The sequence below is a fragment of the Neopsephotus bourkii genome, unplaced genomic scaffold (assembly GCF_033783945.1).
Source record: "Neopsephotus bourkii isolate Nb327-2 ecotype Australia unplaced genomic scaffold, CSIRO-AGI_Nbou_v1 NB_567, whole genome shotgun sequence".
Lineage (NCBI taxonomy): Eukaryota > Metazoa > Chordata > Aves > Psittaciformes > Psittacidae > Neopsephotus > Neopsephotus bourkii.
In genome coordinates, this window is record NW_026901068.1 from 1,919,164 (window position 1) to 1,943,501 (window position 24,338).

The 24,338-nt window shown below is 41.7% G+C and overlaps 1 protein-coding gene across 1 annotated transcript in view; it reads right to left on the reverse strand.

The window, feature by feature from the left end:
- Positions 1–1,118: 1,118 nt before the first annotated feature.
- PLEKHG7 (pleckstrin homology and RhoGEF domain containing G7) overlaps positions 1,119–24,338 on the reverse strand; it is a 32,927-nt gene continuing 9,707 nt past the window's right edge. Inside the window, 17 exon segments of the mRNA XM_061351310.1 lie at positions 1,119–1,328; positions 4,090–4,187; positions 6,974–7,042; positions 7,045–7,126; positions 8,341–8,420; positions 10,657–10,750; positions 11,533–11,648; positions 13,636–13,810; positions 15,298–15,411; positions 16,711–16,756; positions 16,758–16,804; positions 18,928–19,000; positions 19,002–19,021; positions 20,966–21,115; positions 21,808–21,857; positions 21,860–21,899; positions 23,779–23,819. Of these exon segments, the coding sequence (XP_061207294.1) occupies positions 1,218–1,328; positions 4,090–4,187; positions 6,974–7,042; positions 7,045–7,126; positions 8,341–8,420; positions 10,657–10,750; positions 11,533–11,648; positions 13,636–13,810; positions 15,298–15,411; positions 16,711–16,756; positions 16,758–16,804; positions 18,928–19,000; positions 19,002–19,021; positions 20,966–21,115; positions 21,808–21,857; positions 21,860–21,899; positions 23,779–23,819 (1,406 nt within the window). The 3' untranslated portion in view covers positions 1,119–1,217.

The following is a 24,338-nucleotide window of genomic DNA, read 5'->3' on the forward strand; positions in this document are numbered from 1 at the left end:
GGAGTGGGATTAGGGGTAACACTCAAACTCATCACTAACTCACTTGTGGTGTAGAGGTGAATGCTGGCTCCGCTGTGAATATTGTAAACAACTGGAATTGCACTGTTGTTCAGCATAGTCCTCATCTGCAAGGCTTCTCTGTTGCATTCCCCCTGAAGTAATTTCTGATTCTGAGGGGATATTCTAATGGATAACTTCCCTGCTGAGGAGACTAGTTGATTCAGGACAGAAAGAGAGAAAAGTGACAGTCACTGGGACTGGCTTTAGGGAAGTCTCCCTTTATGGCTAATACCAGGAGATTAGCCAAGGCTAACCTGGTTAGAGCACCCTTCCTCCATGGGAGTAAACAGCACAAATGTTGTGGCAAGTACTTTCAGGCTGTTCCGTGGGTCTCTTCTAGTACCTCAAAAGAGGGAAAAATGAAGGGACTAATAATGGGCACACTTCTGCTACGTGGACCACAGATCTGAAATAGCGGTGAAATATTGAACGGCTTAATGCAAAAGGAACACTCAAGTTTCGAAGCAAACTTAAAAGGCTGCAATGGGTGTAAGAAATGCATAATGACAGATCTGTTGCTAATAAAGTGAAAAACCTGAGGTAAAAAAAAAAGGCAAATAAAGCAGGGCATCATTGCCCTTCTTTCTTTTTATATATCCAGTAGCATCTCTGGTTTAACTGAATATTATATGTAATTGTGACTTTTTCCAAAGAAACTTCAATAATCTCATTTTAAAAATTAATGAGTCAACACAACATATGCTTTCTCTTATCTCATGCTCAAGTTAATGCAAAAACACCTTGTGATATTATAATTCAGTTGGTAGAGAGGCGGAACTATCAGCAGCTGTGGCTACACAGTATTAATTTAATGAAATTTGTTAATACAGTGTGAATGCTCTCATGAAGGTATTCTCCTCACCAACATAGGTGTTTCCACTGTCCTGCTTTCTAGGAAACAACAAGCTGTATCAAAGCTCCCCTGGATGGCAAGAGCCTTGCCCTAGTTGAAACAAAGGAGCCTCTTAAGAGTGATGCACTTACTGCAAGGCACATTTCCCCCCCTTCAGTTTATCCCTACATTCTGTGACCAAAACTTACACCTGCCTAGTCAAGTCAGAAATCTGTTAGCTTCAGAAACTTAAGGCATCCTGGAAGCTATAACTGTATTATCACCAGAGTAGTCTTCCACTGCCTCTGTCGGTGCTGTGCTGACGTTACTGAATTCCAGAGGATTCAGCTGGGAGGCAGAAAGCAGTCCTTTTCTTGATTTCATGTTGCACGGAGTAATTGGAGATTGCTGTTTCTATCTGGGACATCCGTGGTTTCTGTAGCAGGAAAAAATAAGTTGTTAACCAAGACAATAGAAAAAAGTTCTGAAACAGATAAACTGAAACAGATAAACCACCGGAGTTTTATTTAGCCTTTCTTCAAGGCACATGCTCATGATTCCTGAACTGAACATGAATACTCTCAGAACCAAGGCTCCCAGTCACTCAGGTCACTACACATTGCTGGAGTCAGTGTCTAGGGCCAGGGATTTCCAGTGAAGGTTTGTTTCCTTTTTGGTTGGAAGGTAGGGGTTTAATGCTCTGTTTGCTTGTAATGGTGAAGCTTGCTGCAGGGTATTTCACCCTTTTTTTGTGTAATATTTATTAGCTTAATGTTGCCCCTGTGGTTTGGGCTTCCTGTTCCTCTGATTAAGATGGACCCAGTGCTACCAGCATCACAAATTCTGTTCCCCTCTGAGATCTGTCATGTGCTGCCACATGAATTTCAGTTTCTAGAATCATGCTGACAGCATTCACCTCTGTATCTGCTGTCATCAAGATATGAGAGCAGGGGGTGATGGCTGGAGAGATGGATTTAAAGCACATAACTTCCTTCTCTCTGTGCTAGCCCAGATGGTCTGGGTCACAGAAGCTGAGTTGTCTCTGAATTGCTGTGATTAGACATTACAAATTAGTTGGCAGCAGTACAGGCTTAAGGTCTAGCTGTGCTTCTTCCATTCCAGGGTTTTTATTTTGCTTAGTCAGGAGCTGCTCTCCTGCTGTAATGCATGCAGAGACACTGAGCTTTGATGCAAAGAGTAGAAACACAAGAAAAGGGGTTGCCTCATGCTTCAGGCTATGCTGGGGTTCATACATTTTGTATTGACCCATTTGGTTGTTTTTTGTGTGTGTTTATACCCTGAATGAGTTAAAAACATCACTTAGAAAAATAGGAAGCTGGAGATAAATTGTATGACCTACAGGTCTAAGGGGTCCCAGCAGAGGACATGGAAAAGTCTGCATGTGCCTGGCAGAGCACAGAGCCTGCCTTCCATACGGGGTGGTTGCTCTGGTTCCTCTGGAGCTTCTGGCAGAGGAGGTCTGATGTGCAGTGTGGTGGTGGTTGCACAGCACTTTGCCAGGCAGTACTGGGCTCACAGGAATCAGGATTTAAGCTGTTGAGCTTTTCGAGGCTCAGGGAGAAGAATGGGAAATGGGGTAAAGAACGGAGGGCAGGATAGTGGTATGGGTGGGATGAGCAACAGCAGCGTATTTCAGGTCTGTGTTTTCATGTGTCTGCTGAATATTTGGTCCCTGAGAAAGAGGTGGGAATAGGGCATGAGATTCACTGCATCAGCATTCAATGCACCATGTGTACTCCCCATGTGGTTGGTAGAGTGCAGTACTGCAGCAAGAGGCAGGTGGACAGGGTGAGCCTGGGCCTCTCAAGGGAGCTGGAAGCCAAGGCAGACACTGCACAAAAGTCAGGAGATCTAAGAGTCAGCGCTCTGCTTGGGATGAGTCAATGGGAATATGACATGTATGGCTTCAGTTTTCTGTCTCCCTTTCGATATAGTTTAGCCAGCTTGAGGCACTCGTCTGCCTCAGGTATACTTAGCTCCCTGTTTACTACTCAGCAGTATCATAGAATCATACAGTAGTTCGGGTTGGAAGGGACCTTTAAAGGTCATCTAGACCAACGCATGAGTCTTGCCCAGATCACCTTCCTTTGTGCCTTACAGAATCACATCAGCTAAACAAACCCATGAACTCATCTTGGCTAGCAAAGCTTCTTTAAAATATATATTAAGCATGCTGAAATTTGGTTTCTTGGGAGCTGAAATGAGGTAATTCACTTCAACCAGTGCTGGAAAGTCTACCCTTTCCAGGGCTTAGAGCACCAAAATGGGTAATGCCACCACATCCAGATGAAAAATACCCTTCACAGCAGGGCTCTCTTCTCTGATAAACTGGACATGGGAGACATTGAGAAGATGGTAGCCACCTAGTGTGAAGGCAACTTTAGAAGGGAAATGTGGTATTTCAATTATAGAAGGTAACTACTTTTTGAGTAGGTATCTATAGTATGTATATCTATAGTAGATACCTGTTCCAAGTACCAATAAACTTGGGAAGAATTCACTCATTGCTTTTCTCTGAAGAAGTCTGTCTCCTGTTACTTACTCTTAATAATTACTATTGTTGCTAGTCAAATTTGTGTGCATTAGGTACTAGAGAATGAAATTCAACTTGCAGGAGAAAAAAAATATACTTCTGTGAAGTGTCTACCACACTTTCAGATGTTACATGCAGCGCTATTACTAGAATGTGATGTGGTGTGAAAATGGGAGTAAACTTATGTAATGGTGGAATGAATCATACCATCTGTTCAACCTGAAATTGCAAGATGTGTATTGTGCATAGATGAGCATGCTACAGATTTCTGATCTGAGTACTACTGCTTATAAGCTGGGGGTTTGTGTTTTGATGTTGACTTCTCTAGAGGGGCTGACTGTCTTCATTTCTGCGACACAAAAAATGCCTGTTTTTTTACCAACCAGAAATTACAGTGTTTTTCAACAAGAATATGACCTGCTGCCAGCCCTGATAGCAAATTGGTACATGTTCAACAGCAAAAATCCTGTAAGAAATGTGTGAGCCAAGGCACTGGGTTGTTATTTTGGTTTGGTCTGGTTCTGTTCAAATGTCACAACTGTAGTAGATTGTTATCACAGCGTGGCTGCTTTCAGGCTGCAATCCTCTTCTAGGGAAAGCGTGGTTGTGTAATTAGAGAAGAAAAAAATAGTGTGCTACTTACCTTAGCAGCCTCTGTCTGAGCTTGTAGCAAGAAGACTGCTATGCACTGACGGTACCTATTTTCATGCTGTATTAGGAAAGCATTTCGCAGGCTGAAGACTGTGGAAAAATGTGAAGAGGTGACAGAAATTCCCTCGTACAGCTGTCAGTCCAACTTTATATCCTGTTGTCTGATTATGATTGAAGAAATGATATATGTAATTGTATTTTATGATTCTTAATAGGGCAGTACACTCTGATATGGTTAGTTCTTTGTTGTGCCGGAGGCTTTGTTATTTCCAAAAGCTAATCCTTCTTTCATTTCTTTTAATGATTTTACCATTGTACAGCCATGGTGCTTTTGAGTCTAGCTGAGGGTCATTAAGAGGAGTTTCCACTCAAAGTGGACTAAATCTTCACTGAAATGAAAGGAAAACAAATATCAGAAATTAAAGAGAAAGGCCCCATTTTAATTTTATTTCAGACAAGTCCATACTACAGCTGCCAGGTAGGGAAATGGCTGCACTTGGACTGATTATGGTGGGTTTGGGTTCTCCCCACGTCTTAAATCCACAGCCGAATGTTAAAGGAAAAATGATTTCCTAATCAGAATGTATGTCGCTCTTATGAGCTTCAGATACGGGTTCCTACTATTACACTTTACATGTAAGTGTAAATCCCTTGTACAAGGTTTTGGCATTTGCAGGTAGTTCTGCTTTAAGGTAGCTTCCCAGGATTAAGAGGACACCATTATGTCTCTTATCCCTCCACTGATAATTAGCAGGCTTCGGGCTAGAATTATCCTACATAATTGTCATCCTCCTGCCCGTTACCAAAAGAGTAGTTTTATGACATTGCAATATATATAGTTTTTCCTAGTCTATGCATTGAGGTACATTTTTTCCTGAAATGAGATCAACCCTCAGTGAAAGAATGGATGCAAAAGTACATGTTAGATCAAAAATCAGGGTTTCTTTTTTGATTAATGTGATGGGTCACTACAATCACTACAAATCAGATGTTGCCATTTCTGAGAACTGCCACCAACAGCAGTCCTAATCTTTTACTGCCACCAATAGCAAAATTCTCCTTGAGACTGCAAATGAATTGGCAGCATTCCCCAAGGTCACACATTCCCGATAATATTTAAGCTTTAATTTTTTCCTGCAAAGGGGTATTTTCCATTGGCAATGAAAGGTCTGCTTATTGTTTTACACAAAATGGTGGAAATCTGAACTGCAAGCTCCCTGTAGTCATTTTTCTCACTATTTTTATTATGCCCCACTCCAAGGAGTTCTGTATTAGGAGTTCCAAGGGTTACAAGACTACAGGTAAGTAACAGAGATTGCCATAAAGAGACAGAGACTGTAATAAAGCAGGTAGGAATATGTGGGAGAGAAGTCAGGCAATGAGGTCCTGTGTGCAGGGAAGGGCTGTAGCCAGTGGCCAGAGCTTGGGCTGGGATGCAGCAGGTAACTTTGCCTATTCTGCTGATGGATCTTGGGGACCTGGGTTAGAAATACAAATCTCTGAGCGCAGGAAATGCTGACTTGGAAAAAGATCAAAAAATCTTATTCCCATCTCCATTATGGTGTTTATGGCCAGTTGTATATGGCCACATGGACAAAACAGAGGGTGGCTGCACTGCCTGCAACAGCATCCAGAAGCTGTCAACCTTGCATCTAGTCTGGGCTTAGGCAGGATCGTGGGGCTGCCCTCCCCTTGGTGAGAGGTGGGTGCTGCAGTTGCTTTTCTGCTGGGTTGGTAGGGAGACTTGTTAGACAGACAGACAGCGCTTGGGGCGCCTTCTGGAAAATGTTGTTATTCCCTGTTCATCCCCTTATCTCATCTCTAGTAATTTGCCTTTTATTGCCTACCTTTATTTCCTAGTAGTATTGATGCTGAATACTAAGTAATCTGGGTGAATATATTTCAAAGTTATAATGAATTTTATGGTCTCTAGGTTTGTTTTCTGTATCTATTGATTTTCTGTGGACCACTCTAGCTCCTTGAAATTTAACTCTCAGCCTTTAGGATTAGGATGGCTGACAGGCCCTGGAGCCTGCAGATTTGCATTTCTCTTGTTTCCTTTTGATATAGGAGGCTCCTGGGATCTGGGCAGTGTTAGACTGGGATGTGTGAGAGCCTGAATGAGTGGCTCAGACCAAAGGGAAACCTGATGTTTCATGCCTGCTCCCTCACCCAAGCTCTGATTTGTGACTGCAGGTACGTTGTTTTGTCAGGGTGAGTTTGGTCACTCTCTGTGGAGGTCAGTCCTCCTCCCTACCTCACCCAAGGGCACAGCAGCAGATACTGGAGCTGATTTCCCATGGCAGTGCATTTGGATGTCTCTAAGCAAGGAGGCATTGATGTACAGTAGGTGGTTTCCATCCTCTCAAGGGCTGGTAGGGAGGTGAGTAGGAGCAGCAACAGGAGGCAGATCTCTCCAGCCTCCTCGAGAATTGCTGCTGTGCATATGTGAGGACACCCAGGAAAGCAGTGCAGTGGGACAACTGCAGAAAATGCCGCATAACTAGGATGGGGTCGAAAGTGTTCTTGGGAAGGATGCCCAAGGTTTGACAGAGTGTGAGGACAGTTAGGTCAAGGAAATACTTGATTTGTGAGCAAGAAGTCACTGGAGTCTAGCTACCTCCTTTAGGGTGAACGGGTAATATCTGGTGCATATGCAAAAGTCACTGTTAGAGGCAGAGGAACATGGGATGTAACATCTGTGTAAGCAGTTCATGTTTCATGGCAGGGGAAGAGCTGTGAAGCCGGAGTGCCAAGGCACCCCAGGCATTTAAGGGTGGTCTGTGAACAAATAGCATCTTACCCTTTATACTGCCACACAGATAATGCACTGAGATGGTATTTATGAAGATGTTCAAACGCACATAGGCACATACCTGTAACATGGATGGGGTCAACGTTTTTCAGTATCAGTCTGTCTAGTGGGATGGGCTGGTCTAGAACAATCCACCCTCTCTGATGAAGGACTGCAGCTCAGGAGTGAGGGAAGGACAGACAGGCATTAAACTGGTGTCTGAGCTCCCGTATTTCTGGGAATAGAAGATGAAGTTGCTTAGCTGGTTATCTGCTCATGAAGTATAGGCACTAAGCAGGCCTAAATTATGTGCTTTCTCTTACCAAAGTTACTCAGACAGCTTACTTGCTTGAGGAAGCTCAGAAAAATCATTGGTACCTGGAGATCTACATCACACCTTGTACTAAAAAGCCTCATTAGAAACACAGTACGAGTCCACAGGCAGAAAACAAAAGTGCTCAAAACTCTTTTTTTTGTCCACCTTTCCCCCCCCTGATTTAATAACAGGACTTTTTCTCCGTCCCTTGGAGGTGTGTTTCCTCATCTCCCCTCGCATAGATGCAGACAGTGCCGGGGGCACCAGGTTAGCTGGGGTGCCAGATGGGTTTCAGCCCTTCACAGAAGGTTCCCCAAAATATGTACGTTGGGCAATCCTTTGAGACTTGCCTGTGGGCACAGGTCCCTTGAATCCCTGCTCCCTTCTTCCCCCTCTGTTGCTAAGGGATGGTGCTGCTGGTCTAGAGTCTCCCACTGCATGCATTCTCTATCTCCTACGGAAGCACAACACCTACTTTAAAGAAAAACCCAAGTCTTTAAATCAGATACAAAGTTCTTGAGATCAGCATAAGTTCGCTTAGCCTTAATTTACAGTAATATCAGGTCATCCACTCCCCTTTTTGGTGGCTAAATACAGATATCTATCATATATAGAACTCCCTCCATTTCAAACAACAAGGAATCAAGGCAAAGAGAGGAGACATCCAATAGACTGTGTTAGTGCTGAGAACAAAGCCAGTCTTCCATTTCCCTGTTTTCTCCTGCCTCCCCTCTTTTTTTTCTACTTGTTTCCAAAAGTTCTGATACCTCTGGGCCAAAAACTTCTCAGGTGCTGAGCTGAGTCTTGAGGGAGCATTACAAATCTTCTCAGAACCTTGCACTTTTCTGAGCCGCAGGAATCCAGCGTGTCAGAACACCACCAGGCACACAGGTAAATATTAAGGTCTTGTTATGTAAATTCTGCCTGCCATAGTGTGTCTGTGATGTACTGAGCCTAGAAGCAGGGTTTTGAATCAGTGTTACGGTTTTCTATTAAGGAGGTATCGCCAGTCCTTCATGCTGATGAGACATCTTGTATTTATCATTAGGTCAATCTTCCAAAGTACACTCAAAATATTTACCAAGCTAAAACCCGTAACAACCACAACCATGTATATCTCTATCCATTATTACCTTTCTGTGATGTTTAATTTTGGTAATTAATAGGAAATCGTTGAACAGGAAGAGGTAGATGTCAAGGAGTCTTGTGCTTTCTGAGGAGAAAACCAAAGCAAAATCAGTTTTATGGTGTGACTATTTTAAGGAATTGCTATTTTATAATGAAGCACATCTGTGAATCATGCCTATTAAAAGCATTGTATAAAATGCTTTTAACAAAGAAGCATGGTTTCCGACATAGTACACAACTATTTATCCCCTGGTCTGCACTCTCAAATGCGGTACTTAATGTCTCTTGTTGATTTTGGCTACTAATACTTGTACCTTGTAGCAGCTACCTCATGAAAAACAACTACTTGTTGTTTTGTGACTGCCAGGAAAAGTGACCTGGATCCCCTGTAGTACCTACAAAGGCAACCATTGGCATGATATAAATCAGCAACTCCTACCTGGTAAACAGTGAACCCTCTGAAAATGGCAGAGATAGAGAGGGAAGTTCCACCTTTAAATACTGGTACCTTTAAATACTGGTATGCTGTCCTCTTCACAGGCTTTTGTAGTGAGGAAAAGTTAATTGATAGCATGATAAAAGCAACCTCTTTGGTCCCCTGTACCATTATTTGACCACCCTAATTGCTAATGTTTTTTACAGGTATCTAATGGAAGAATACCCCATGCTGCAACTTACATTGTTATATCTCATATTTTCTCTGTGCAACACCAAGATGCCTTTAGCTTCATCTGCCTTAAACCGTCCATTAGGCAGTGAAGACAACACTAAGGTCTTCCCTGAGCCTTCTGTTCCTACATCTGAACAAATCCACTTCTCATAGCTGCTCCTATTCTCAGCTACAGGATTACAAAAGCCCCAAGCAACTGTAGTCTCAGTGATCTCTGTTTCAAGCAATCACATTTGCTTTAACACCAAATTTATGTGAGCCTGTTCAGGGTGATGGCTTTAGGACATGCTTCTTTCTGTTGTGTGGTATTTCATTTTACTTGTAATTTCATTTTTGTCTTGAAAGTTACTTAATTCGGGCAAGTGTCAATTGCAGGCACTTTTATATTACAGATTGCAGGCAGCTGGCTTGGTGGGCAAGAATTATGCTCATACCTCCTTCCATTTTTTTGATTACATATTGCAGAAAGAAATGTAGCCACCCAACGGCCACCCTTACCTCCTGCACATCAACAGAGCAATGAGTGCAGAGGGAAGCATGGAAAGGAGAGGACTCAGTGGCTTTCTTTCAGCTGTGCCTGCCACCCCCTAAACATCATCAGCAACCACTTCTCTTGCCTTCTGTGCAACTATAATGCTCCTCATGAAACACTGAAAAATAGACACTGTTTCTTTTGATACTCCTTTTATAACAGTAATAATGGTGGTGGGAGACGGAAAGTTTATTCACTTCTATTTCTGAGGAGGTGGTGAAGGAAATGTAAGACATGGGCTCTGCTCCTTTCTGTCAAGCCATTTTTACAGCCCTGCATCCACCATAGCATGCAGCTTCCAGCATCCTTTCACATGATGGTCTTTTCCAAACTGACCAAGCTCTCCTTCCTGCTCATACAAGGACCACATTTGCTTTTCCTCTGCAGGTGTAGATTCTGCAGCAGCTTGCCAGCAAGCAACCTGTGCCCTGCCACAGAATGGTGCCTATTTGTCCCGAGATACGAGTCTCCACTCTGCCAGCATGATAGACAGCTGCAAACAGAGATGAAGAAATCAACATGCTCGTGTGGGACCACTGTCCTACCTGTGGGGTTAATGGCATGTTGTAGGAGTGCTCTGTTCATAGAAGGAAGCCACTTGCCAGGATAATACCTTCTTGTTCCAAGGCATCCATCAAAACAGCAGTCTTAGCAAAGAAGAAATATGAAATAGAAGCAGGAAAAACCTCTGGACTTTTCAGTGATTTTCAAGGAAGCACATGGTGGATATGGTGCCAGAGAGGGGAGCTGTGTTGACATTGGTCCCCAGGCACATGAGGCACCTTGTATAGGACAGTCTAAACTTCCTGTTTTCTTACTGACACATTCTTGAATGTGACAGTAAAATGCTCCCTTTGAGTGTCAGGCATTGGCTAGTCAAGCTGATTTCTTCAGCACCTGGCAGACTGAATATCCAGATGTGACAGTAAACAACTATGCAGATTACTCATCCTGTTGGCAGCTTTCCTGTTTCTCAGTCTCTCTGTGACAAGCTCTACATTTGCTTTTTCTTTCCCACACCTGCCCGAATACAGTTGCAGAGATTCATTCTGGATCTGCCATAGCAAAATGTGATTCTGTTCAGCTAACTCCTAATACTGGGACGTTTAGGGACGTTACCTGCTAGTGTTAGCCTCCCTTCATGAAGGAGAAGTCTGTTTGTTGAACACAAAATGTTTTCACTGCTGTTTTCCCTTAGGCTTTGCTTCAAACACTTGACCCAAAAAAGAGAGGAGTGAATAGGGAATCTTGCATATCTGATAGAGAACTGCAAGGCAGCCAGCAGTCAAATTGAGTACATTTGTGCTCTTATCTCAGGCTAAATGCATCACACAGTTAATAACTGAGCATGGCTACATTTCTTCAACAGTGCTGTTGCTTAAATGTGTTTAAGCTTTTGAAATGTGAAGCTGTGTTTTGATTTTCCGGAGTGTTTTTAATGGTTTTTGCAGCCCTATGTGTGAACAGACAATCCTTGAGGTGAGACCCACTTGATGATATTACCATAATGCTTGAAGTCTGTATGTATGGCTAAGGGGGTAACCACAGCAGAAAGGTACACATGTTCCCAGGTATGCTATGTAATTTTTTCATAATGCTATTTAAATGTCAATAGAAATTTCCTTGGCTCAGCTTGAGAAGTGAAAGAGGCAAGTAAGTTCTGTTTCATAACCTTATAAAAAGGTAGTAATACTTACATCTATCCCATTTCATTATGCCCCTAAAAGCAACCTCTGGAGAGTCTTTCTGGATCACAGGATCGTACTCTCTTGGATGCTAGCTGAGAGCAGCCCATGCTATCATCCAAGGCACTGTGCACAGCCTGCATGTTCAGTTACAGTATTTGTAGTGCTCAGGCTGCAGCTGCTCCTGTTAGGGCAAAGCCATCTCCCATAACTAAAATATAGACAAGTAGCCAACTTTAGACCACACTGTAAAGATAGATAGGAAACTAAACAGTCCTCGAGGAAAAAGGCCCTTTAGAAAACTGCTTACCTCTGGGACAAAGAATCTCTTGTCACGATCCCAGACCTGAGGCCAAATTATGACCTCTTGCAGCTGTCTGAACTTCTGAAAGTTGTCCAACCACTTGACTTTACCTTCCAGATCCCCTGAAATATGTGGAACATTGGTTACTGCCAAGGCTGGCAAACCCAGTCCTGTTTCCAGAAGATGCTGAGTATTGTTTTTTCTCCAATAGAAGCCAAAGCTCCTCACAAGTTAATTCCCAGATAAAATCTTGGCCTCACTGTAAAAAATGCCTAAGCTCTTAGGTTGGTAGAACCAGAATTTCTAATTGTGCACTCAAACATGCTTCAATTCAGTGCTAAATGAAAAGGTTGTGTTTGCTAATGTGGTTGGGAAACAGGGGGAATTGTATAAAACTCAATTGAACTGGAATCTTTAAAAGTTGCTTAAAAATGCTGCTTTTTTAAAGTGTCTGGGCTAGTGAGAGGAAAATGTTTTTCACTATATACAGCCTGGTAAAAAGACTGTTGAAATTAGTGAGGATTCATTTTGAGGGAAGTGATGTGAGGTGTCCCTGCCCATGGCAGGGGGGATGGAGCTTGATGATCTTGAGGTCCTTTCCAACCCTAACTATTCTATGATTTTATGATTCTATGCCAGAAGCTGCCAAAGACTGGGACTGGGATTTCAGAAGGTGAAAAGTGGAGACTAAGTCTTCGCTGATTCAGGGCTGTTATGGGGAAAACCTTAAGGAACACGCAACTTGAACTCCAGGTTTTTGAGTTGAGTGTTACTGCAGATAACAGTTTCAGACACACACACCCACACACAAGCACCAGAAGGAGAATTCTGGGACTGCACTGTTCCTTATGTCACTGATTCTCTGATCAAAAACTGAAGCCACATCTTTGTTAGGTGTTGTGATAAAGAGGGGTCACCCCTTTGTGGTTGCTTTCCTCAGCCTGGAAATACCTGAACTCTGGAAGGACCGATATTTTTTTTTGCCAGGTATATTCCACAGGTATTCCATGGTCTTTTGGGGCATACCTAAATCTGCTGTCTGCCCACCAGAATTCCCTAGACTAGTGACAAAACAATCATATTTTCCTATGGGACCTGTTCTTTGCCAAAACCTGTACTCGTTGGATGGCCATTAGTCTAGATACTTCACAGGACTTGGCAAGAAGAGGAAGTACCCAGGCCTCTTTTAGGTGGTAATTCTGTCACTGGAGTATTTACCTAAGAAGAAGGAGACCCAGATTTATCTGTCTCTAGAAGACATTAACTCTCTGCCTCATCTCCAAAGGAGATGCTTGAGCCTTCAGCATCTAGAATGGGGAGAAGAATGATGGCAGAGAACTTACCACCATGCTGAGTGTACTGCTGGTGAAGATGAAGCACTGCCTGGCACCGTTCCTTGCCAAGATTGGTGGGATAAGTGTCTTGCTGATGTACTGTCTTTGATTTTAGTAGGGGCTGCATGAGGCCTTTGGGGAATAAATGTACTGATGTACTATGTGACTATAAGACGCTTAGAGGTGCATTTATAGCTTTACGATCAAGACCTAATTAATAAATTATATAGAATTAATAAAAAAAATTCTGTTCCAATCCTTTTTTTTTTCTCCATAGTAGCTAGAGAAAATCTGTAGCTGGGATAGCACTTCAGCTATTTTGCATAGTATGACCCTGTCATTTATTGAAAGGCCACTGACATAGTATTCCCCTTGTGAGTGCAATTATATCCTATTAAGGATTAGCCCAAACACAGCCTTCTTTGACATAAATCCAACTCAGGGGATTCTTTCTTTGAGAACTTTCCTGGTTTGTTCTTATTTGTGAACTCCTGTTAATTGTTTGCATGTCACTGCAGATGATTCTGAGCAAATACAGGTGACTCACTGATTTGGGAGTCCTATGACCTTGCCGAACCCTTGAGAGTTTGACAGCCCAAGGGGGTGGAACCAATCATTTCCTACAGAATGAAGAAGGGCTCATGATTGTAGAAAGGCATGCACATCCTCATTGCATCTCTGCAGGGAGACCAGACCAGTTCACACTCATGCACAAATGGCCACATAACTAGCAAATAGTTAATTGCACAATTGACTTTTAACCTTAGCTACTTACATATGGACTTTTCCACCTTCTCTTTAAGTGACTGGATAAAGCCTTTCTCTGTTTCATCAGTGCTCCTCTTCCAGATGTTGTTGAGGAGGAGGGGATAGCGCATCAGTCGATGCAAAGGAGAGACCAGCAGCTCTGACAGATGCAGTCTCTTGCACTGTTCATTTTGTTCACACCACTGCTGAAGATAAAGAAAACCTGCCATATGCCTCATCGTTTTCTGCATCATCAGCTGACTGTAATGAGACTGGGACTAATTAAAGATGAACTGCTCACACAGTGAGAGAAAGGGCAGTGTAAAACATTTGTGGTTTAACCTGGTAGGTAGCTAAACACCGTGCATATGCTCTTTCACTTTCCCCTCACCCAGCAGAATGGGGGAGAGAATTGGGGGGTAAGGGGAAAATGAAACTCCTGGATGGACCTAAAGGCAGTTTAATTGGGTGGAAATTGAAGGCAAAGTAAAAATAAAGATAAAAGAATTAGAATACACAAAACAAGTGATGCACAACACAATATGTTCACCACCCACTGAGTGATGCCCAGCCAGTTCCCAAGCAGTAGCACCCAGCTAGATTTAACCCAAGTTTATATGTTGAGCATGTTGCCATGTGGTCTGGAATACCCCTTGGTCAGTTGGGGTCAACTCTCTCATCTGTGTCTCCTCCCAGCTTCTTGTGCACCCCAACCTACTTGCTGGTTAGGTGGTGTGAGAGGCAGAAAAGTCCTTGACGTAGTGTAAACATTTCTTAGCAACAACTAAAACATGAGCATGTTATCCTTATTCTCATCCTAAATCCAAAACACAGCACTACACTATCTACTAGGAAGATAATTTACTTTATTCCTGCCTTTGCAGAGGATTGCTTGTTGTCCTATCCAGGATGTTCCTTCCCTGAGGGCACATAGGGAATCAAATACCCGTAAGTGAGGAAAGCAGCCCTGCTTTCTTGCCAGGCCTCAGCCAAAACCCATCCTGCCCTTTCACCAAGGGTGCCAAGAAATCACTGATGTGCACCTGGATTTCTATTTCCCTTATATTGGCTTTTATCATATAGCCCTTCCTTTACGCAGAAGAAACCCATCATAAGTTTCTCCACTCACTGTGGCATAGCTTAGATGCTGGGAGCTATTTTGTACTCAGGGAATGTGAGCCCTATCATCTGATAAGGAGCGTAATACCCTACATGCTGTGTTCCCACCCAACATCTAAACCAAGCTGATGTGCAGGGCATGTATCAAAGTAACACACTTGAGAAAGATTTTACAATGTGCCTTGATTGATTTTTGCTTCCTTTTTTTTCTGTAACAATTTCACTTTATTAAGGTGGAGGTCACCAAGTCAAGGGATTACGTGCAAAACACGTGAATGGTAGAGGCTGGCAGTACATATTTTCTGCCTTCAAAAATGCAGTCAGTTGTTCCTTTTCTGCTTTCCCCTCTTGTGTGTTCTAAGTTACAAGTATGGGCTTTCATATGTGCAGAGGAACATACACTCAGGAGGTGACTTCGTATCTGTGATACCTTCTGCAGTTCAAAATATCTGTGTAAAATGCTATCTACGCAGTCTTGCTTCCAATGAACTTCCCTAGCCTGCTGTTAAAATCATGTCATGAGGCAGAAAGGCTGAAGACATCACCACCACCATCATCACCATCACTTTACTTTCAGGTAGATGCCAAAATCTTCTCTCTGTCTCAGGTTTTCCAAGTAGAAGACAGCGGAGGTATAATTAAGGCAATAAATCTGACGTGTCTGGCAGAGGTCACCCTGGAAAAACTGCAGAAGAGTCGCTGCAAATTATCAAGAAATAACAATGACATGCCAAAGGGAGAAACAGCAGTTTTGGTTTCATAATGTGTGTCTTACCTGAGATTTACTCCCACCTAGGAAAATGGGGGAGAGACAAAGGGGAGTTAAGAAAGAAAAGACCAATTTAAAAAGTAGTTAAAATTGGTAAAGTAGTAAAAAACCCACAACAGTGCTCAAGCAGTGTGTAGGAGCACAGTTCTAACAGCTCTAGAGGTGTCAAGAATTCTTAGAATTCATTCTCATTAGAAATAAATGTCATGTGACTTTCATGTAGAAGCTGAACATAAACCCCACTCTCTATGCAACAGCTCTACATGCCTTTGCATAGCATGTCACTTTATACTGAGTGTGTTAGATAGCTCTTAGAAATGTTATGTGCCACCCATGCTAAAACTCAGTTTTGTCTGGGATTCCACCTGTCTCACAGACACCTTATTGGTGAGAAAGCCTGAAGTCAGCGGTAATGGGACTGAGAAGATAAGCTCTAGCCTCATTCCCCCTTTTTAAAATCCTAAACCTGAGATAAGGTCTGTTTTAGTATTTTCCAGAAGTTTTCTGGTGGCCTCTGCTATCAGGGAAGGTTCAAACCCATGAACTGATATTCTGTCTATATTAGTATGTCCAACTGTTCAGTCACTGGGAAGCTGTGCAGGAAATACAGTCCCTGGAGACTGCTGTTTGTACAACTGCCATGCTTACCATGAAGACTGCCCAGAAAGGTTGCAGGGCAGTGCTTAACAGTGTCAAGACAGCTGTGTCTGTTCTCTCTTGCTTAGCAGGCAAAGGCCAAAGAGTAAGAAGTATTTCAGTCCCATTGAGCTCTTAATGAAACACTTAAACACACTTGTGAGTTTAGTCTGCGGAATAAAGGAAGGATCTATGCAGTGGACTGAAAGGAGATAGGGACATCCGGTGATGGGGCTGGAGTTTGGTCTCTGGGAAAACATCTTCCGTAGAGTGAGAAGCTCACATCTGCCAGTGGCAAAGTCTCCTCAAGGTCTGGACTACTTAACCTTAAGGAAGGGAAAATATTTCCACACTTAGCACCACATACAGAGCACCTTTCCATGACCACCTCAAACATGCCAATGAATAGAAAGGAAAACATCCTACTGAGAGAAGGCGCTTCAGGCTGAGACCAAACTGCCTGTGACAGATGGTGTGTCCTTGACTGATTTGATTGCATTAAATCACCTGCATGCTATGATAAATGGCCTGCTGCAAGGCCTTCCTGGTGTTAAATAAGAATACTTGTAATTATGTTACCTTTCTGAGTATGGAGCTGAAATCCATTGGAGTTTGACTTTCTGATGTGGTCCTTCACGGCTTCAAAAAAAGTTTCCAGAAAACTGAGTCTTATCTAAGTAATGGGAAAAAAGAGGAATTAGCAGCAGCAATCTTCTGAAGTTGAGTTTAAAACAACTTTATTTCCCATCGCTGGTCCCATCCCAGTGGGGTGCCTATACTTATCTTCCCATCATTGCCAGAAGTATCTTCAGGTTTACATCATAAATGCTTTAATTAGAAGTTCAATCACATCTATACAAATATGCATTTACGTCATGATAATGCCATGTGACAAAAGCTTTGAAACAAGACTAGTTTTTCCATTTGAACTTCTTTTAGGGCAGAAGCTGTATCTAACATGAATTGACATTAAAAATTGTCTATTGGAAAACACTGCATATGACCTAACTGTGGTGATAAAGGAGTCTTCATGGTACTTTGAAGAAGATATCATCTTTCATAGTTTGAGTTTGTTTCATGCTGTTGGAGATGAGGGAAATCTCTATAAAATGCTGTAAAAAGTCACATGTTCCCCAGAAGTTAACTTTATGGGTTTGCACTGGATTGAAGGGTGCCTACATTGTCAGTCATATGCAGATGTGAGCCTGCTCTTAAGCACACACTTGCCTTCTTAACATACTATTTGCACACAAATTCATGACCAGGCTCAGCTTTAGGCCAAATTTTAGGCCAGAAGGAAACATCATCATCTGTGATACTGGTGTGAACTGCTTTTGTAGGTTCACACATGGCTTTTTTGGTGTATTTATGGAGACAGTGTTGCTTATAAGATGATGCTTATTGTTTCATTATGACAAGGGTATATTTTATGCCTTTTAGAACATGCATTTTTTGATGGATTCAGCCTGCTGTCAGGAAGAAATGGATACAGTAAAATGCATGAAAAAAGACATAAAAGGTACTCAAAGCAGGTATTTTCTCCAGAATTTGATCACTGGTTTATATACAAGTATGAGTAATGCATGATCATTTAATATTCTTATTAGTAAGGACAAAAAATTAGAAAACAAAACAGAAAATGTATTAAAGATAGTTCTCTCTAGACGTAACCCAGCTCCAGCCAAGCTCAAAGCTTTTGTGATTGCTAAATGACACACAGCATTATAACCCACTTGTTTCCTTGAACAAGAATGAAGGAATCAGCAACCACACATTAGCTGAACTCTAGTAGTTGGCTGCATTTATGGTCTCAGTACACAACAAGTGCAAGGTGAAACACATCAAGTAAACACCTTTTCTTGTATCACCAGACCTGCTCAGGTGGTCACTCAAAGCAGCTCACCTGGTGTGAGGTTGAGCAGAGTACAGGTGACTTGCTCATGTATTTAAGCTCTGGCTAATTGTCTTTGCTCTGAAGAGCTTTCCTTCAATGTATGTAGCTGGAGAGTACCTTCCAAGAAGTCACTTTGCTATTAAGGACAAGGCGTTCTGAAAGAGAGCTCTCAAGCTAAGAAAAAGTTTTGGTTTGCTTCTAAATTTATGTAAAAGCTGCTTTGGACTTAGGGCTTCCTTTGACTTTCAGAGCTGGAAATAGTCTCCCAGCAACTGGCCACAAGCAGCAAAGAACTGGAGCTCATCACAGCCAAGCCGTGTGGTCTCCCTTCTCCTGGAAGCTGGAGGGTAAGTAGCACATGAACGTAAAGCATCCAGTCTGTGTGGGAACATCCTTCCACTCACACTGAGAGAAACCTCAGTGGAGAGGGGTGGTCACTCTTTTGTTTTAACTTGCCCTGCTGGAGTGGCACAATAGATAGCAAAGTTTTTGTGTCTGTTTGCAGAAGGAAACTTGTTATTGAAATTATTTTGCTGTTGTTACTGCTTTGCTGTAAGGGTTGTGCAGTTGGAGTTTATCTTCAAAAATCCTTTTGAAAGGATGCTGCTTATGAGAATTAGTTTCAATCTCAGGTTTACTTCAGAAACAGCTGCCAAACAAGCTCTCCTTGCTCTTCAAATGCCTGTTTACCTTTTGCTGGTGGTGTGTGAGAATAATTTGCACTGGTGAAATCTGAACCCTTGAAATACCAAATAGAGAGGAAGGAAAGATTAATTATTTGAACTAAGTCCCAAATGTGAGCACTGAATCTTAATAGAAACTTTATGGGTGGTTTCTTATCTCCTTTTATTGGGCTGGTCTCTGATCTCAATAAGGCTGTTATTTATTTTTTTTTTACTCACCTTGTTTAACTCCTCTAAGTTTGCAAGGAGTCTCCATAAATCCACATCCAAGAGAAGTTCATTACTTTGAAGATTTTAGAGTGTTCATAAATACCTTTTAAAAGAAAACAAATCGATGTTACCAACTGTTTGAGGCAATTCAATGTATCTGTACTCTTTTTTCCTGAAGAGAACATGTTTGCACTGTAATTCTTACTGAATGATTATTTCATCTGGGGAGGGCAGAAGATGACATTGTGAAACTCTTCCAGGCCTGCCTGAAGGCTAAATATTGGGCTTTGTGTGAGGAGGAGGGTATGAGTGATGTCCCTGGAGTGTTCTGTGGCTGCCACAGAGGCAGCTATGTCCCTGCTGGGTCCTCTAGCATTCTTTCTGTGTGGAAGAATTAATAACATCAGAGTCATTGTTACAGATTTCTGTAATGATGACTTTTCTAAATGCTTTCCTCCATATCCCATGTATCTGCTGCTACAGAAGTTGTTTAGAGTTAGTATGGGGGTTAAGAAATGGTTGTAATAGTGTAAGTGGAGGGCTCATGAAGGTTTTTCATCTCTTTGGATTGTTTTATTAACCTGTATTGAGTGAGAACTGCATGGGTACTTACTGGCTGTTTAAGATTTTGTAGTATTTAAGCTCTGATGGTAATCTTGGAGCTGCGCTGAATCTGACCTAAATCTGAGAAAGGCTTAAACAATGTAGATTACTGAGTAGAGTTTTTGTATATGTATGAAAAGCACTAATGAAAAAGAATAAACCCACTGAACTATCACCCAGGTGCCAGGACTTAAGAGTTAGTGAGAGGGTTTGCTTAGCCTTGTGTAAATCTTGTCCAACGAGCAGTTGACCTGAAAGCTTAGAGGGGATTTACAGTGGTCTTAAAGTTCCCTGTGGAGATCTGTTAAAATCACTGGAATATTCCTATACTGGGAAGTATTTAGAGTAGCAGGTACCTGTAAAACTGGCTATCCAAATTCAGTGGGTTCCTTCTTTGCCAAAAAAGTTTGGGAAGCTAGCACGGACTGAATAGTTCATAATTCATGGGTCACAGGAGCCTGGCTAAGATTTGTCTGTGGGTTCCTACATCAGACTCACCAAGGGGCCTGCATGTCTCCTGTTGTCACCATCCTTCCAAGGATACACCTGTTTTTAATCTTCTCAGATCCCTGAGCTTCCATCTTGCCTTGGACCAACAGCTGGTCCTGGTCAACCCCTTTCCCTTCCTGTTCTGCCCCACCAAGGAGGAATTCAGCCCAGTTCTCTATTCCCTTTTCTTTGTAGTACTTTTTGTACTGCCTGGTCTAACTTCTCAGCAACATGGAAGATTTCATTAATCTTTTCCTTTGACTAATGAGAAAACAGAAACTTTCTTTGTAGAATAAGAGAAAAGTGATAGGAAGATATTTAGGGAAGCTTCCATCCTTTTAAATGGGTACACTAATTTTTGATGTGTGTTGAATGTGAATTTGCAGCTATTGTATCAGTGTCTAATATTCTTGTCCATATTTCAACGCTCTTAAAATTCACCATGATGGAAGGAGACAATTTGGAGGTTTTGGGAGAGGAGTTGTTTTTTAGTTTCTTTGTTTTCTTGTAATATTAGAACTACAGGTGTGATGAATTCTGAGATTTGCATGCTCTATTTAGGATAAACTAACCATGGCTCTATATGAAATTAAACTAAGATTATACTGTTACAGACCAGTGGTAGAGAAACATCTAGTATGGTCAATTGGAGAGTGGTTTCAGTTCACCATTAGTGAGAAGAATAGGAGAATATCAGCTGAAGTTACTGGCAGGATCTGCAATCAGATGGTGTTTGCAAAGCACTAGAAAGTGATATCTGGAAGAAGAGATACTATAAAGAAGTTAAAAACCAAAGGGAACTGTGGAAACAGGATGAGCAGGCAAGATGGGAGAAAAACCAACTGCTTAAGTCATTCCCCCCCAGACACTCAAGGAGGGATTATAGACGGCTTTATGTCTGCCATGCTGACAGGAGGGCAAATACTTATTTTTGAGAAATGAAATCTGAACTTACCATTTTGAGAACCAGCAAATGATCCATAAAGTAGGTGCATTCACTTGTGAAAAGTTCCCACACTGCTGCTGCTTTTTTCACTTCAAACTGGCTGTCGATATCTTTCTGCTCTGTCAGTTGAGCCTTTATAAATTCATGCCAAGATTTACTCTATTGATTGAAGAAGAAAGAAAACCACCGACTATTGCAAAGAGCCTAGCCTGACTGCCAGTGTTAGCAATTCTTCTGAAAGCTTAAAGAGGCCTTCAGAAGAGATTTTAAAAACTGGTGTTTTCCTCCAAAATACCGGTAACATAAAAGTACTGAATCTGAAAATAACACAGTATGATAGTCTATGTTAGAAGGATGCTGTGTGAAAAAAATAGTGGGCAGCTTGCAAATGCTAAGGAATTTTATCTGTTGTGCTGCTGCTGGAAAGCAGGGATGTATGAGAACTTCCTATTTTCCAGATGGTATAATCAAAGTACAGAAGGACTGGGTCTTCATAAGTACTTAGATATTTTGTTTAATCCTAAGGCAGCTGCTACTACCTCAGTGACCTGCTCCAAAGTCAGTTCCTTGCTAATCCCCTTGCCCATCCATTTCATAAGAATCATAGAATCAACTAGGCTGGAGTACACATTTAAGATCATGAAGTCCAACTGCTACCCCAGGACTTCCAAAAAAACCATTAAACGATGTCACTAAGGGACTCAAAAATATACCATATGCTTATGCATTAATTTTACAAAAAGGTCTCATATCCAGAATAACGTAATGAAAAATGGTAACTTGGAAATAAGACAAAGTTTTTATCCCCTTCTTTAAATATCCTTGGTTCAGTATACTTAGTATTTTGATACCTTAAAGCAGAAAAATTCATACATGCTGCAGTCTATGATTTTAACAGTTGACAGTTTTCCAGATCAGATACTTGCTTCTGTTTGTCTTTACCCTGTTGAATAACAAAAAATATACCTAATTCATACAGTGTTTTAAAGACTCTTAAGAAGTTTATCTGGTTCAGTTCACCTTGCTCTGATCTGTAAGGAGGTTGCCCTTAACTGAGTGATTTCCTTTTATCTCCAAGACTCTTGTACACAGACATGAAGCATTGATGGCAGGTTTCCTTGTAGCTATGGGTGGGGTGTGTAGGTATGTAAGGTATTATTTATGTAACACAGAAATTTTTGCCAGGGTATGGTAATAACAAATAATGGGCTATCTCAGAAGACAGAGCAAATAAAAGGCTTTGCTTCCTTCAGCCCTGTCAGAAGGAGGGAACAAAAACCTCATGGTTGAAATCATCCTCCTGCCATAGGCATGCAAAGTTTGCAGGCTTGTTTATTTTTTTGGGCTACATGTTTCAAAAAACTCCTTTGGTCAGCTGCAGAGTAGTGTCTATAAAATGAGCTTCAGAAAGCTTGGAGAGCAGGAGGAGTTTGTCTGTGTGAGGGATCATGAAATAAATACAATTGCTTTCGGTTTGGCTTTATTTTTCAGGCCAACAGTGCATGTAAAAAGTTTAACCAATATTTATGAACTATAAATTAGTGCTGTGAGCGCAGACTTGTAAGGTGAGTCTATATGTAAGGTGTTTGCTTAAAGTTTTATCTGCTCTCTGGAACAGTATGCTCTTGCTTTACAGATTTCTGTTGTCTGAACGTCAGGCACTGAACGCAGGCCAATTTTGAAATATGTGTTTGATTATAATATTTGAAATTCAGAGTTTAAGCTCAACTCTTAATTTTGAAAGTTAGCTTGAAATGAAGCAGAAATGGTAATGCAATTTTATATACACCCACTTAACCAATGAACCCGCAAATTTCATGGCATTCAAGAGTTTCAGAAATCACTTTTGGCTAAATAACAAATGCATTTTATTGCTGATTTCAAATATTTTTCTTCATTTAAAAATTCTCAGTTTTAGGCTGTGCTCCTTCAAATGGTATAAAAATGCTATCAAATGAAGTGGGAATTATTGTATGTGTAATCTGAGTATTTGCACTGGTTTCACTTGCACAAACTCTCCTTTGATAGTTGAGATTTAGAAGATAAAATGCAAATAATATGAGGAAGGGACTGCATACAATTCCATGTTTAGAAGTGCAAAGATATCAAGACACTTGTAAATGATCTTTTTTGAAATGATGAAGAACACTCAGAACTGAAATTTAAATACCATAGTAGGTGAAAATTTTCATAACTGGAAGAGACACAGAAATGCGTTAGACAAGGAAATTAACTGAACTGTGGCGGTGTTTATGCTTATACTGGCAAGTGTGTGTGTGGGGTGCCCATGAGGACAGGAAAGGCCTAAGAAAGCATCCAGAAAGCTACTTTTATAGGTAGAGCCTAGATCCCTCCCATGTGAGTGGGAGTTAGGTAAATATTCCAGAGCCCTAAGGGCCTAAGATCTACGTTGGCACACAGAAAATACAGGATACACTGTGGTCAAAGCAATGATGAGACTGGCTTGCCCACCTTGTGCCCTCTTACCCTGGAGAGCTGCACTGGACCTGCTGCTACCCCTGAACACCTTGAATGACAGAGAGCTCTTGTGCTGTCCTCCCAGCTAAGGGCACCTCTCCTTACGCTACCCATGGGGATGGGGAGCAGCAGCACCGACTCTTTTCATGTGCAGTGGTGCTGCTGGCTGTGCTGGAGCTATCTGCCTTCATTGCAAGCCCAGGGTGGGCTGAGATCTCCGAGTTCAGCTCACCTGCTGGCTGCCATTCTCCAGAGGTAGTAAAGTAAAGAAACTCTTTTTTTACCCAAGTGAGCTGTGGGAGAAGGCAAGGTCAGTGCAAGGGGAAACAAAGAAGTTAAATCACAACTCCTCTTTTGGCAAATGGCCACCTTGGTTTTTTGGACTCTAATGGGTAAAACAAGCGTGTTATTAGTAAGGAAACAAATAACTAAAAAAACCCCAAACCTGTTATTTATATGTATGTATGTTTGTTTGTTTATTTTGTTTTGTTTTTTAAGATGAAGCCTCATATACTATACTCTACTTGGCTCAGATTTAATACTTGTGTTTAGACAGTTTGTGCACCAGACTTAAAACCCATTAAGCCTGTTGGGTTCCTCCCAGCAAGAATTATGTCTGTCTGTGATGGGATCTTGGATGATGCTAAACACTCCCACTTGCTGCAGATGATCACTGTGTGATTGCCAGCTCTTTACATGGGGAAACACATCATACCTTAAGATATTAATTGTTTTGAAGAAAGAACTGGGCTTTTTCTGCTCATTAGTGATGTCTTGGAGCTATGCAGGTATTTAAAACTCCTGTGAATAAACAACCCTACAAACTCTGAGCCTCAGATCTGTCATGGGACTGGCACAATGCTGTAGGCTGTAACTCATGGTCTTTAGTGAGGCGCAGGGAAAG